Source organism: Rhineura floridana, chromosome 20, assembly GCF_030035675.1.
Source record: "Rhineura floridana isolate rRhiFlo1 chromosome 20, rRhiFlo1.hap2, whole genome shotgun sequence".
Classification (NCBI taxonomy): domain Eukaryota; kingdom Metazoa; phylum Chordata; class Lepidosauria; order Squamata; family Rhineuridae; genus Rhineura; species Rhineura floridana.
In genome coordinates, this window is record NC_084499.1 from 18,042,813 (window position 1) to 18,056,319 (window position 13,507).

Consider the following 13,507-nt stretch of genomic DNA (forward strand, 5'->3'; position numbering starts at 1 on the left):
CCAGAGGCTTACAAATATTAATGGAAAGGCAGTCCCACACTAGGGGCGGAAGAGAAGAACGCCTTCACCCTCCGTAAGAGCAGTGCTCACCTTCCGTAAGTGTGGCCGACAAAAGAACGTTTTGGCGCTTCTCGCCATCGGTGTTTACGGCGTTCAGTATCGCAGCAACAGCCTTCTCAAAACCCAGATCCAGGATCCTGAAAAGCAGATTGAAGAGCAGGAAGTAAGGAAGAGCAGGAGGAAAAGCAACACGGCTCCAAGCAGCAGCTTGGCATTACAATAGCCATAGGTCGGCGGCTAAGAGCACCAGTTCTGAACGCAGAAGGTCCCAGGTTCAATCCCCAGCATCTCCAGGTAAGACTGGGAAGGTCACCTCCCTGAAACTCTGGAGAGCTGCTGCCAGTCAGTGCTGGCCAAGGTTTTCAACTGTGGTTGATATCGATCCCCTTGGGTCGATGGGGGAGAAATAAAGAACTGGGGGTCAAAAGGAGGCTGAAAAAAGGACTAGGAGTGAAAAACAAGTTCACAAAGCATAGTGCGAAAAATTTAATTAGGAATGCTGGGACTCAAAAATAAAGCTACTGGGCCTGTAGAGAGTGCACCTCCCTTGCCAGCGAGGAACCTCTGCATTTAATAAGACGATTCCACAATGCAACAGTATTCCTTATTGTCTACATTTAGATTCCTAGACATGGCGATCGATGATTAATACATGTTGATTACATGCTGGCATTTCTCGACTGGTGTTTCATTTACATTCCCAAGAAGCTGGGTTAGGGTCGAATGACAACTTTGTAAGCTCACTGAGGGTTCAATGGACTCAGACATTCGGGAACCCCCTGAGGCAGACAACGCCGGCTGGAGAGACCAACGGCCTGAGTCCATGCAAGGCGGCTTCCTAGGTCCCTACGCGCCGCACGTTATCTCAGGAGGCTTGCAAAGAGGGCTACGTCCCACCTTCCCGATGGGGAGATGCATTTCCCGAAAACGGAATATCCGTTCAGGACCGCTTACCTGTCGGCCTCATCCAGGATCAGCCACTGGATGCGGCGGAAATGAATGCATCTGGTGGAATTGATATGGTCCACCAGGCGACCAGGTGTGGCAATCAGGATGTTTATCCCTTTGCGTAATCTGTTGAAAACAAAACAAGGACGAAAAAAGAGAGAGAATGAGAAGATGGGCCAAACAGGCCTGGTTTTAACAGAAACAGTCACGCTGTTGGGCCTTGGGCAAGTGAGATTCCGGTCCTCATGGCTCTGAACCAACAGGAAGCTGCCTTATACCCAGTCAAAACATTGGTCCATCTAGCCCAGTACAACCCATGCTTTCCAGAGTTTCAGATACAGGACATTCCCAGCCCTACCTGGAGATGTCAGGGTTAAACTTGGGACAATATTATTATTATTATTGTTGTCGCTTTCCTTGCAAAGCAACCCAGCAATGAGATTAAAACCGATTAAAACAAATAAACCCATTAAAACAACCAACACAACATAACCTAAAAACAGACCAACGCAAATAAAAGACAGGCCAGACCAACCGCATTAAGAGACTTTCTGCATGCAAGATAGATGCTCTCCTACTGAGCTATGGCCCCATCCCCTTCCCAACCGTAGCTCAGTGGTAGAGCACCTGCTTTGCACGTGGAACGTTTCAGGTCCAAACCCCGGCACTGCCAGATAGGGTTGGGAAAGACTCCCTGCTTGAAACCCTTGGAGATCCGCTGCCAGTCAGTGTAGACAATGCTGAGCTAGATGGACCAATGGCCTGATTCAGTATAAGGCCGCTTCGTAAGAGCTTGTAAGAGGTCTGGATAGAACAGCAGATGGGGGGGGGAGGGAAAGAGAAGGGAAGAGAGAAAGAATCCTAGAGACCCCGACAGGGATCGTCGGCTAAGGAAGCTCATCAACATTTTAAAACCGGGGAGAGATGAACACACTTCCCCCACTGGCTCAGCCGTCCGTCTCCTGTAAGATCCACGGCGGGGGGTACTTGCAGCCTGATCCAGAGTCACTCTCTCCCTGCTAATAATTTTGAAAAAGGCACCCCGGGGGAGAGAGAGAGAGAGAGAGAGTGACAGATGAAAGGGACTGAAAGTAAAAGGAGTGAACTCAAAAGCATACAGACAAAAGCTACAGGTTTTATGAAGACAGTGTCCTACCTGGCTTTCTCAGATTTTTTCTTTTCTCCTCCCATCAACACGCCGGGAACAATCCAGGTAAACGGCTAAACGGGGAAGGAACAGTGGTGGGAGAATTGACAGGAAACAGCAGCAACACTTTAAATTGTGCTGTAAAGGCGGGAAGAGCTATCTGGGACTCGACAACAAGCGCTAGCAGGTAAGCTTCGCTTTTTTTAAAAAAATAGGAAAATAGCCCAGCAATCCACTGGCGGTCCTCTTGCACCGATTCCTGCCCTGAGCAGGAGGAGGCTGGGCTAGATGACCTCCAGAGCCGCTCCTGACACTATATGGGGAAATCGCTGATTCTTGCAGAGCGACATCGGCCCCCACAACAAACACGGGCCAGTGGCCAGGGATGGTGAGAGCTGCAGCCCAGCAACGTCTGGAGGACCAAAGGTCCCCCACGTCTGTATAAAGGTCTATGGTTCCCCTACCATGTGCAGGTTCAGGGAAGCGCTGGGAGTTTTCTGAGGAGTGCCCTCCGTTCACAGAGGTCAACAGAGACAGGGCACAGGGCAGGACTTCACGTGCACTGAGCATGCACCCTACAACGTGCGCTAGAATCCTCATCAAGCAGGCGAGGCTGGTCCGTGAGGGCGGAGGGCGCACTGCCCCACCAACCTCAATCTGCCCCCATCCCGCCCCCATCCGCCTGCCTACTTTCTTACAACCAGTCCAGGGGGTGGCCCTGCCTGTTGGCTTTCTCCTCCTTCGCCTCAGTGTTGCCCTTGCAAAACTCAGCAGGGAGGAGGAGGATGGGGACCAAACGAGCCTCACTTGGCTCTGCCTGTCATTGGCTCTGGCCTTCCTCTTGTTGGGCTACCTGCCTTACGCCCTACCAGTCCCAGTGGGCACCAGCCACCGCTATTTAGCAGACAAGTCAACATGGACACGATTCCACTTTTGTCTAGGACGGCGGCCCTTGTTAGGACAGAAGGCTACGCTTTAACGTCACACAAATGAGGCCTTGGGTTCGTGCGCTCCCCTGCCCCTGGCACTACAACCACAAGGATGAGATTCAAAGCTGATCACCTATAGCGAGCAAGCTCGTGCCTCCAGGTCACCAGGCAGTGACAGAGCTATATGCACATAACACATATGTAGAAGACTGTCTCAGATCAGTGGCTAAACTTCGCATTCTGTGAGGCATGCATCACCCACGTACGCTAAACGTTGGCCGTTCAGAAGCCCTTCTCCAGAGACAGGCAGAGAAAGTGGAAGGGGATCCGGCCACCTCTCCCTCTATCCCAGGTTTCTTGCCGGCTGTCTCGTATTTCCTTCCCTAAACAGTGTTCCTCAAGCTTGGTCCCCGGATGCTGTTGGACCGTAACTCCCATTACCCCTGACCACTGGCTAAGCTTGGCTAGGGATGATGGGCATTGCAGTCCAAGAACATCTGGAAATCAAAGGATGAAGAACAACCCCCACCTCCCCCCCCCAAAAAAAATCCTTACCTTTAATAGTTTCTGGATCGTTTCGAAACTCTGTAGAGCTAGCTGAGAGAGGAAGGGGTTAAATCAAATTAAAACGCAATCACACACACCATTTGTATTAAACCATCCTCACCACAAACTCTGGCACCCTTTGGCATACGATGTTGATTCCCACGGTACAAAAACCCATCCGTTCTCATATGGGAACACAGGAAGCTCCTGTATGCTGAGTTAGACCCATGGTCCATCTAGCTCAGTACTGTCTACACTGACTGGCAGCGGCTGTCCAGGGTTTCCGGCAGGGGGATGTTCCCAGCCCTACCTGGAGGTGCCGGCAATTGAACCTGGGACCATCTGCAAGCAAAACACATGCTCCACCACTGAGCTACAGCCCTCCCCTTAAAGACACAGGAACATAAGAGGCTCCCATAAACAGAGTCAAGCCTTTGATCTGTATAGCTCAGTATTGTCAACACTGACCGGCAGCAGCTCTCCAGGATTCCAGGCAAAAGATGCCAGAGATTGAACCTGGGATGTTCTATGTGCAAAGCAGGTGCTACCGCTGAGCTGCAGCCCTTCCCTAAGATACTTTTCCAGACCCTCTGACACCCTCCGTCCCCTGTGTATTTGCCAGAGTCTGGAGGCAGAGCCCAGGCAGGTTACTCACTGGGCCACAGGGGCAGCTTGCAAGGAGAGGGACTCGGCAGCGAACTCGTTTGTGATGCAGCACCACTGCTTCAGGTGGCCAGAAGGTGGTACTGCAGCTAGTGGTACAACAGCTGCTGGTCAGGTGACACAATGAGCCGACGGTGCTCCCCTTGGCGCTACAAAGCCGTTGACTCCGGCCTGTCATAATTTGTCGCTCCAGCATCTCCAATGGAACTGCTCCTGAACGACCCACGCCGGCTAAGGGATGAGGTGCAGCCTCGGAACTCAGTGGGACGGGGCAAAAGGGGGCTGGCGGGGGGAGAGACCAGAAACCAACTCCTGCCACAGGACCGTAACAACTCATCAACTTCACGGGGTGCTTTTTACCAACTTCGGCTGGTAGCCCAGCTACACCCCTACCTAGACAAAGAGAACCTCGCTTCAGTAGTTCATGCGCTGGTAACCTCGAAATTAGATTACTGCAATGCGCTCTACGTGGGGCTGCCTATGAAGACGGTTCGGAAATTGCAGCTTGTGCAGAATGCAGCGGCCAGACTACTAACGGGGACCAGACGGTTCGACCATATAACACCGATTCTGGCCCGCCTGCACTGGCAGCCTATTTGTTTCCGGGCCCGGTTCAAAGTGCTGGTTCTGACGTATAAAGCCCTACACGGCACAGGACCACAATACCTGTTGGAACGGCTCCCCCGTTACGAACCTGCCCATATACTACGCTCATCATCAAAGACCCTCCTCCGAGTTCCTACTCATAGGGAGGCTCGGAGGGTGGCAACGCGGAAGAGGGCTTTTTCTGTGGTGGCCCCCGAACTGTGGAATGATCTCCCAGAGGAGATACGCCTGGTGCCAACGTTACTATCTTTTCGGCGCCAGGTTAAAACCTTTCTCTTCACCCAGGCTTTTTAATTTGTTTAGTATGCGTTGACATTATTTTTAACTTTTTAACATTTTAAACTTTTAATCTGTTTTATATTGTTACATGTTTATTGTATTTTTTGATGTTTCTTGTCTTGTGAACCGCCCAGAGAGCTTCGGCTAATGAAATTAAAAAAAAAAAAATCCTAATAGGATTGCCTCCCCACTCCCCTCCAGTACAGGGCGGGGAACCTTCTCTCCTGTCGAGAGCCACGATCCCTCGGGATGAATCTGTTGGGGTCCGTATGCCAACAATGGGCAGGGCCGAAGCAAGAGTGGATAGGGCACCCCTTCTCTCTCTCTCTGCCTCCCCCTCCCTGCCACCAGCATGAAAATTGGCAGAGACCCACAGGCTGCCCTTGAGCTGCAGATGGACCACTCCTGCCCTAGCAACAGGGCTAACAACAAAACCAGCGCAATTAGAAGAAATTTAACCACAAAGGCCCGGCAACTCACCTCTCTGGTGGGGACCAGGACCAGGGCGTAGGGACCATCACTGCGCTGTGGAAACAAAGAAAATAAAAACTGGGCCTTCTGCAAGCAAGGCAGATGCTCTACCACCGGGCTATGGCCCTTTCCCATGCCCAGAGCTACAATTCCCAGAGCGGTTTAATAATCAATCCCTCTTCCCAGAGAACTCTGGGAATTGTAGCTCTGGGAGGGGAACAGGAGTCTCCTCACAACTCACAGCACCCGTAACAAACTACAGTTCCCAGGATTCTTCAGGGGAAGCAGCCATGACAGTTTAAAGTGGGATCATAGTGCTTTAAATGTACGATGCAGACGGGGCCTAAGCAAAGAGCCGCGGAATACCGCCTGCAGGCCTATAACCATTTTATTATTATTATTATCGCCATCATCAAAGTGTATATCCCTCCCAAGGGAGCCCAGGCGGCAATGATCAAAAAGATCTAAAAGCAATTCCAATACAGATGCAGAGTGGGAAGAAAGAGGAAGCGAATTACACCAGGGAGAGAGAGAAAAGCTAATTTCAGCGCACCCACCTGTATTTTTGGCACTGTTCTCTGCAAGGCCTGCACAAGAGGAATTCCGTAGGCCAGCGTTTTACCTTTTAGCAGGCCAAAAGGGGAATAGAAAGAAAAGTGTTTTGCTTTTAAAAATAATTTTATATACATCTTGACGGCCCATAATCAAAATTGCATGAGTAGAGTGCTGTTTCCATGTACATCCAGAATGTAGGCCTTTAAAAAGGACCAACTCCGTTCCACTCCCCCTTGCTCCAGATTAGGAGTGGAAGGGGGGTACTTCTGTGGCCCCTCCAAATGTTGCTGGACTCCAACCCCATCATCCCTGACCACTGGCTGTGCTGGCTGTGGGGGCTGATGGGAGTTTGGAGTCCAAAAACAGATGGAGGGCTACAGGTTCCTCACTGCCATTTAAGAGGAGGCATTCCCTTCTCTTTCTCTCGCGAGGGAAGGCCTCTTCTCAACAGAGGCATTCTTCCATGTCTTGCATGCAGCAGGGAATGCGCCTTCTTAGATCTGGGAGGGGCAGCAGTCGCTGGGGGCCTTTGGGTCTGGTAGGGCGGAAGGCAGGGAGCCCAACAGTAATTGGAGCCGGAGCCAGTGACAGGCAGAGCCAACTAATGCTGGTTTTGTCCTCCTCCTCCCTGCTGAGTTCTACAAGGTGCAACACAGAGTAAGGAGGAGGGAGTTGACAGTCAGGGTCGCCCCCTGGACTGATGATAAGTTAGAAGGCAGGCAGGTGGGGGCTGGTTGAGGCCAGACTGAGGTTGGTGGGGCGATGCCCCTATTTGCCTTAAGAGACTAGCCCCCACTGGGGATGGAGGACCTGTAGCCTTCCAGATGCTGCTGGACGCCCACCATTCCTGGCCATTGCTACGCTGGCTGGGAGTTGGAGTCCAGCGGCATCTAGAGGGCTCTAGGTTCCCCATCCCCGCTCCAGATGTTTAGCCACTAAACATGGTGAGACAACAGTTGCATCCCAAGTCTAGAGCAGATCTTGCTTTCTCGTTAAAAGCTTCATCCAAAGTCAACACAAAAACCACACTAACAGCTTTTGGGGTGTATTTTCTACCCCAATAAAATTTCCAATGTACGGTGGGCTGATATCTTGACCCCAGATAACCTTTGCACCTGTGGTCTCAGAAGAATCAAACACCCAGAGCCAGAAAACACTTACCCAGAGGAGGTAGAATGTTGCTTTTTGTTGACCTGTCCCTGACCATTTTTCTATGAAAAAAAACCAATGGGGTGCCTTTATTACCCCAATCCGCTCACATAGGCTGGGGTAGTAAAATACACTCCAGTGCATTTTGGGGACCTTTTATGCCCCAGGTGGTTGTTACCAGAAGGAAAACAGTAAGTGGTAACTGGCTGAAATTTGGGGACATTGTATGGATGACAATTTGTGATGATGTCCTAGAAAGACTATCCTGTAAGTCTACTTATGCATAAATAGCACAATGAAAACTGTGCCGGGGGTAGGTTCTTGGCCCACAAAATTAGATGAATAACGGCATCATACACTCATTCATCCCCGTTCCCTCTTCTGGTTGGGCACAGCAAGTAAACTGCCCTCCTTGCATCACCCTAAGAGCCCTGGGACAGGGAACTGGCCACACAACTACCCTCACCCAGTACTGTACAGTGCAACCGAAGGGATGCTTTAGACAACATTTCTTTATTTAAAGTTATTTCTAGGCCCTCCCTTTTAAAGCAATGATCCCACAAGAGGTCTCGCAGAAAATACACACTCTTACCTGAACCGGTCTGCGATCTCACCAGCACATCTTTGCCTTGCAGAAGGACGGGAATTGTCTGCTTCTGGACACTTTTAGAGAAAAAGGAGGAAAAATTAAAGAGTGGGGGAAAGAAGTCTTATTTTATCCTAGGTCAAATTATTAAAAATGTAACAACAGCTAGCTCATCAAATAGAGTTGGTTGGTCATTAGGGTGGGCACAAGCTGGAAAGGATCATCCATCCATCCATAATCAATAATCAATGCTTCTAGGGGTCTTCCATAACATGGTCAAATCTTCCTTTTTAGGCTTTTTGATGGTTTTCGGGATGGAAAATGGCAGCTCCCTTTTTGAATTTGTCTTAATTTATTATTGATCAATTAGGAACAGAAAAGGGTGCATTGTACAGAGCCAGATCGTTGGCCCATCTAGCTCAGTATTGTCTACACTGGCTGGCAGCTCCAGGGTTTCAGGTGGGGGACATTCCCAGCCCTACCTGGAGATGCCAGGGTTGAACCTGGGACCTTCTGCATGCAAGGCAGGTGCTCCACCACTGAGCTACAGCCCTTCCCCAAAGGTGACTGATTGTTTTTATTACATTTTTTGAATAGCTGCCAGTCTGCAAATATTCGCCAAGTGGTGTATGAATGAGACTATCTTAAAAATACAATATATAATATTTAAAACAATATGCAATAAAAGACAGAAAAATGTGTCATCATTCAATCATTTCTTATGGTTATTTGTGTTTTGTTATTTTTCTGTGCTGTCTTCACTGATCTGTGAGTTTTTGATCTTTAGGCGACTTATAATCAAGGTTTAAAGAGGTACAAAACTGTTAAAAACTAAGACCATCAAAAATTGAATAATAAATACATAAAAATGACAGCTGCCACAGAAAACAAATACAAACTAATGTGTCTGTTTTGTTGTATTTATTGGGTTGCATCCAAACTATGTTCTACTCAGAGTAGACCCAGTGAAATTTATGGAGCTAAGTTGGTCATGCTTATTAATTGCAATGGATCTACTATGAGTAAGACTAATACTAAATACAACCCATTGTCGTCATCAAATTATTGTTGGTTTTTAACTGTTAAATTTGCAAGGTATAAATGTTGCAAAGATTACACAGAGAGAGGGGGGGGGAGAGGGAGAGACAGAGCGCTTACCTGGTCATGCTAGACATTTTTAAGACAGAGGTTATTGTTGAAGTCTGATGGGGGGGGAAATAATTACAGAATCATACATTTGATTCTAAAACAGGACAGAAACAGCCAAAGCCATAATATGCCAAAAACATAAACAAAGCCAGGAGAACAAAATTTAAACAAGGCAATAAGTATTTCAACAGGGATATACAACATTCTGGGAAAGCTTCCTAAGGGCAAGAGAGCTGTTTAACAGTGGAACTGACTGCCTTGGGATAGATATCTCTTGGGATGATGTAGTAGAGGGGTGGGGAAGCTTTTTGGCCCAGGAGCGGGAAAGGGAAGCAGAACTTTAGCGATCCCCACCCCCACAGGCCAACTTTGACCAATGGGCGGGACAACCCACTCAATGTCGTTATGACATCAGATGACTGACAAGTGGGCTGTCCGGCTGCCCACTTGCCAACTTTTCATCCAAATCACTGCTAAAACAGAGCTTTACCCCCTCTACTGCAGCAGCAGCTTCACAGAATCATAGACTAGTAAAGTTGGAAGGGGCCTATAAGGCCACTGAATCCAACCCCCTGCTCAATGCAGGAATCCAACTTAAAGCACACCAAACGGGTGGCTGTCCAGCTGCCTCTTGAAGTCCTCCAGGGGTGGAGAGCCCACCACCTTCCTCGGTCATTGGTTCCATTGTTGTACCGCTCTCACAGTTCGGAAGTTTTTCCTGATGTTCAGCTCAAATCTGGCTTCCTGCAACCTGAGTCCTTTATTCCGTGTCCTGCACTCTGGGACGATCGAGAAGAGATCCTGGCCCTCCTCTGTGTGGCAACCTTTCTATTGCATCTCCTCTCAGTCTTCTCGTCTCAAGGCTAAACATGCCCAATTCTTTCAGTCTCTCCTCACAGGGTTTTGTTTCCAGTCCCCTGTTGCCCTCCCCTGAACCTGTTCCAGGTGCAAACCACTTCAGGAAAAGATAACAGAGATGATGCAATTACTACTGATAATTTACTACTAATACGCTCTTAATACCTAGCACATAAAGGACCCACCAAGTGAGGATGGAGGCCCAGCTGATCGAAGGAGTCCGAGGTGAAAACTTTCTCTTGCACTTGTTTCACCGATGTTCTGTAAAGGGGACAAATTAAAAGTCACAAACCTGTAACATGGCCCTTCTACTGTCCTAGAGGCGCACCAAGACTGCAAACCTGTGACAAACAAATGCATTTGCGACGAGGGTTGCAGGCCCTTTGGTGGGGCTCTTCCCATGCCTTTATTTCCCCTTTGGGAAAAACAAGGCACAGGCCTCGGCATCGCAATCCATTCCCCCTATGTCTGTACGCCACCTTTAGCTCCTTGGAGAAAAAGCGGGATATAAATGTAATAATAATAATTTTAAAAAGAGGCTAGTTTCTACACACACACACACCCTGCCTCTCCCTATCCAGGCAAGCAAGCGTCATCATCAGAGTTCAACGACACAATCCATTCTGGCAAAAACACTCAAGGGGGATGTGAAGCAGAGCCAGTGAGGGGCGTGCCCTAGAGAAAGAGGGCGTGGCCTGGAGAGCTCCAAAGGTCTGGTACACAGGCCAGGAGGGCCACATTTGGCTTGAGGTTCCCCATCCCACTGCATTATGCAACATGTTGCATACCACATTCAGTCCACCTTATCAGAAAGATGGGGTTAAAAATATATACCTCTGAATGTCTGGAATTTCAGGGTTGTTTTTGAAGAGGCCGGAAGTCTTGACATAAGGTCTGTTGCTTCTGGGGTCACTGTCCCTTGCATCAGCCAAAAGCTTCCTCGAAGGACACTCCGGCAACTCTGCTTCTTTGATGACACTTTTAAACTCCTTCCTTTGTTTCATGGTTTGGGTTGAAGGCGGAGCTGGCTTCCGCTTTGGCGGAGTCCCTTCCTGAGGCAACTCAAATTTTCTTTTCACAGGCTGAAGAAAAAAAACAAGATGAAAAAGGGAACAGATTCAGCAAGAAATATAAGAATGTGCCTAGGCAAGCCTTGGGCTTACACAGTTCCTCCCTTTGATGCAGCTGGGAAGACAAGTTTGGAAGCTTTTGCTTAACCATGGTTTGTCATGTCATCTGGGCCACAAACCATGGCTAACGTTACGCACAGTTAGTTTCAAGCCAATTCACTTCAAACTAGCATCGGAGGCATTTTGTTTCTGAATACCAGTTGCTGGGAATCACAAGTGCTGCATTCAAATCCTCCTTGTTGCCTTCCCAAAGGCATCTGGTTGGCCACTGTGAGAACAGGATGCCGGATTATATGGGTCTTTGGCCTTATCCAACAGGGCTCCTCTTGCGTTATGTTCTTAGAGTCACTGAAGTTGGCTTGTTTAAACCAGGATTGGGCAGACTTCAACTCTTATTTTACTAAAACCCTGAGATTCACCATGCAGAATCTGGTGCAAAAGTTATAGAATTAATTAATTTTGAGCCCAGGAATTTGTTTTACGTTCCAGAACTGAACTAAGCTCACAATCCTGCCCTGTAAAAATCCATTTCTTTCATAAAAATGAAAATCATTTCATAAAAATCCATATTTCTTCACTACATTTCAGCAGTTTAATTGTGAGGAGGTGAGCAATGTTTTCATTTTAAATGTTAAATCATTGGAATCAGAAATCCTTGCCAATGTACTTTTTATCACCCAGAGATCTAACAGTAGGTCAGACTACCATCTGTCCACCACTGGCTTACATCTAATATAGTTCAGACTAGCCACAGACTCAGGTTTGAATAGCACCAGGTTAAACAATGATTGTAGTTAATCAAAAGTGAAAGCTTCCAAATGCCCCCTCCCGTCCACACAGGAGGGCAAGAGGGAAGCATCAGGGACTGAGGCTCACTGCAGCTCAGTCACTTCACAGCAGAACTATGGTTTAGCATGATGTTCAAACATGGCTACTATAACAATGCAAGCCATCTCGAACCAAAGGATTTTGAAACCAAGAGAAGCGGCAGCCAAGAAGATGAAATGCAATGACCTGAAATTATCATGGAATAAAGCGTGCACTCAATACGTCTTTACATTTTGCACTGTGAAGATTTAACAAGCATGCTCTCTCTCTCTCTCTCAATGAAAGGGTGTGTTGCAGTGTTATATGACCAAGAAATAGGAGTTAGGGAGGAGCAACAAAAATGAAGGGGTGAGGCTAAACGAAGAGGAGTGGGATTGATTCTTAATGACTGCCTGAGTTCTATGGGATGGCGTCAACAAAAATACTCTGATCTGGGTCACAACTGAGAGAGGGAAACTTGCCTCTAACTCCAGACACCAAACAACATGGGGCAGGTTTAGCGGTGTCTCACTCTCTCATTTTTACTTTCTCTTTCCTAAAAAAAGTGGGACATAATTATAATAAAAAAGCTACATATGAATTGGGTTAAATTGGTACTCCAGGTTTCAAGGTATTTTAGATGTGGGACTCAAAAGGGTGGCTATGAAGAGCCTTCTAGTCCTCAAGAACACTTAAGAACTTAAGAGCAGCCCTGCCTGATCAGGCCAAAGGCCCCTCCAGTCCAGCATCATGTTCTCACAGTTGGCCAACCAGGTGCCCCAGCAGGAAGCCCGCAAGCAGGACCTGAGCGCAACAGTAAGTCTCCCCACTTGTGATTCCCAAGAGCTGGTATTATTCAGATGTATAGTGGCTCCAAGAATGGAGAGAATATATAGCCATCCTGACTTTTAGCCACTGATATCCTCCGTGAATTAGTCTAATCCTTCTTCTCAAGCTGTCCAAGTTGGTGACCATCACTGCCTCTTGCGGAAGTGAATTCCACAGTTAACTGTGCGCTGCCTGAAGAAACACTTTTTGTTTATCCTGAATCTTGCACCAATCAGCTTCTTTGGATGGCCCCAGGTTCTGGTATTATGCCACAGGGAGCAAAAAAGCCAACTTGCTCCATGCTATGCTTAATTTTAGAAACCTCTGTCATGTTTCTCCCAACTTACACACGCCCTTACTCACCTTTTTTCTAAACCAAGAAGCCCCACACGTCCACACACAGGAATCACTCCAGCCCCTTGATCATTTTGGTTGCCCCTTTTCTGCCCTCCTTCCCGAAAATTCTTTCTCACCAGCAATTGCAACAAGCATACCCTTTTTTCCTTGCCATGCTGTCGTTTTGAGCGCTTCTTTTGCCGCATGGAACGCTGTAACCCCGAAGGAGGCAGGCAGTTCACATTGATGAACAATCCTTCATCCGTTTCCATGGCTGGTTAAATCAAGTGCTTCTGGTCAGTTTTTTAAAAGACTGTCCTGTTATAGGTGAAATCAAAATCGAATTAAAACCAGCCTTTAAGGGGAAATAGCAGCAGCAGCTCTCTCCATAGATATCCCAAGCAAGGAAGAGCAAAAAGGCAATTTTGCACTCTGAGCAGCAGCCCCACCAGGACCCACG

At 48.0% G+C, this 13,507-nt stretch overlaps 1 protein-coding gene across 3 annotated transcripts in view; it reads right to left on the minus strand.

Moving 5' to 3' along the window:
- The window catches only part of DDX31 (DEAD-box helicase 31), a 61,467-nt gene that overhangs the window by 45,375 nt on the left and 2,585 nt on the right, over positions 1–13,507 (minus strand). For all 3 annotated transcript variants that reach the window (XM_061604460.1, XM_061604458.1, XM_061604459.1), the window contains exons 2-12: positions 13,206–13,365; positions 10,781–11,028; positions 10,132–10,207; positions 9,098–9,141; positions 7,946–8,016; positions 6,207–6,271; positions 5,659–5,703; positions 3,640–3,681; positions 2,165–2,229; positions 1,015–1,134; positions 91–197 (exon numbers count right to left, since the gene is read on the minus strand). In XM_061604460.1, coding sequence (XP_061460444.1) covers positions 91–197; positions 1,015–1,134; positions 2,165–2,229; positions 3,640–3,681; positions 5,659–5,703; positions 6,207–6,271; positions 7,946–8,016; positions 9,098–9,141; positions 10,132–10,207; positions 10,781–11,028; positions 13,206–13,319 — 997 coding nt within the window. In that variant the 5' untranslated portion in view covers positions 13,320–13,365. The remainder of the gene's footprint in view (positions 1–90; positions 198–1,014; positions 1,135–2,164; positions 2,230–3,639; positions 3,682–5,658; positions 5,704–6,206; positions 6,272–7,945; positions 8,017–9,097; positions 9,142–10,131; positions 10,208–10,780; positions 11,029–13,205; positions 13,366–13,507) is intronic.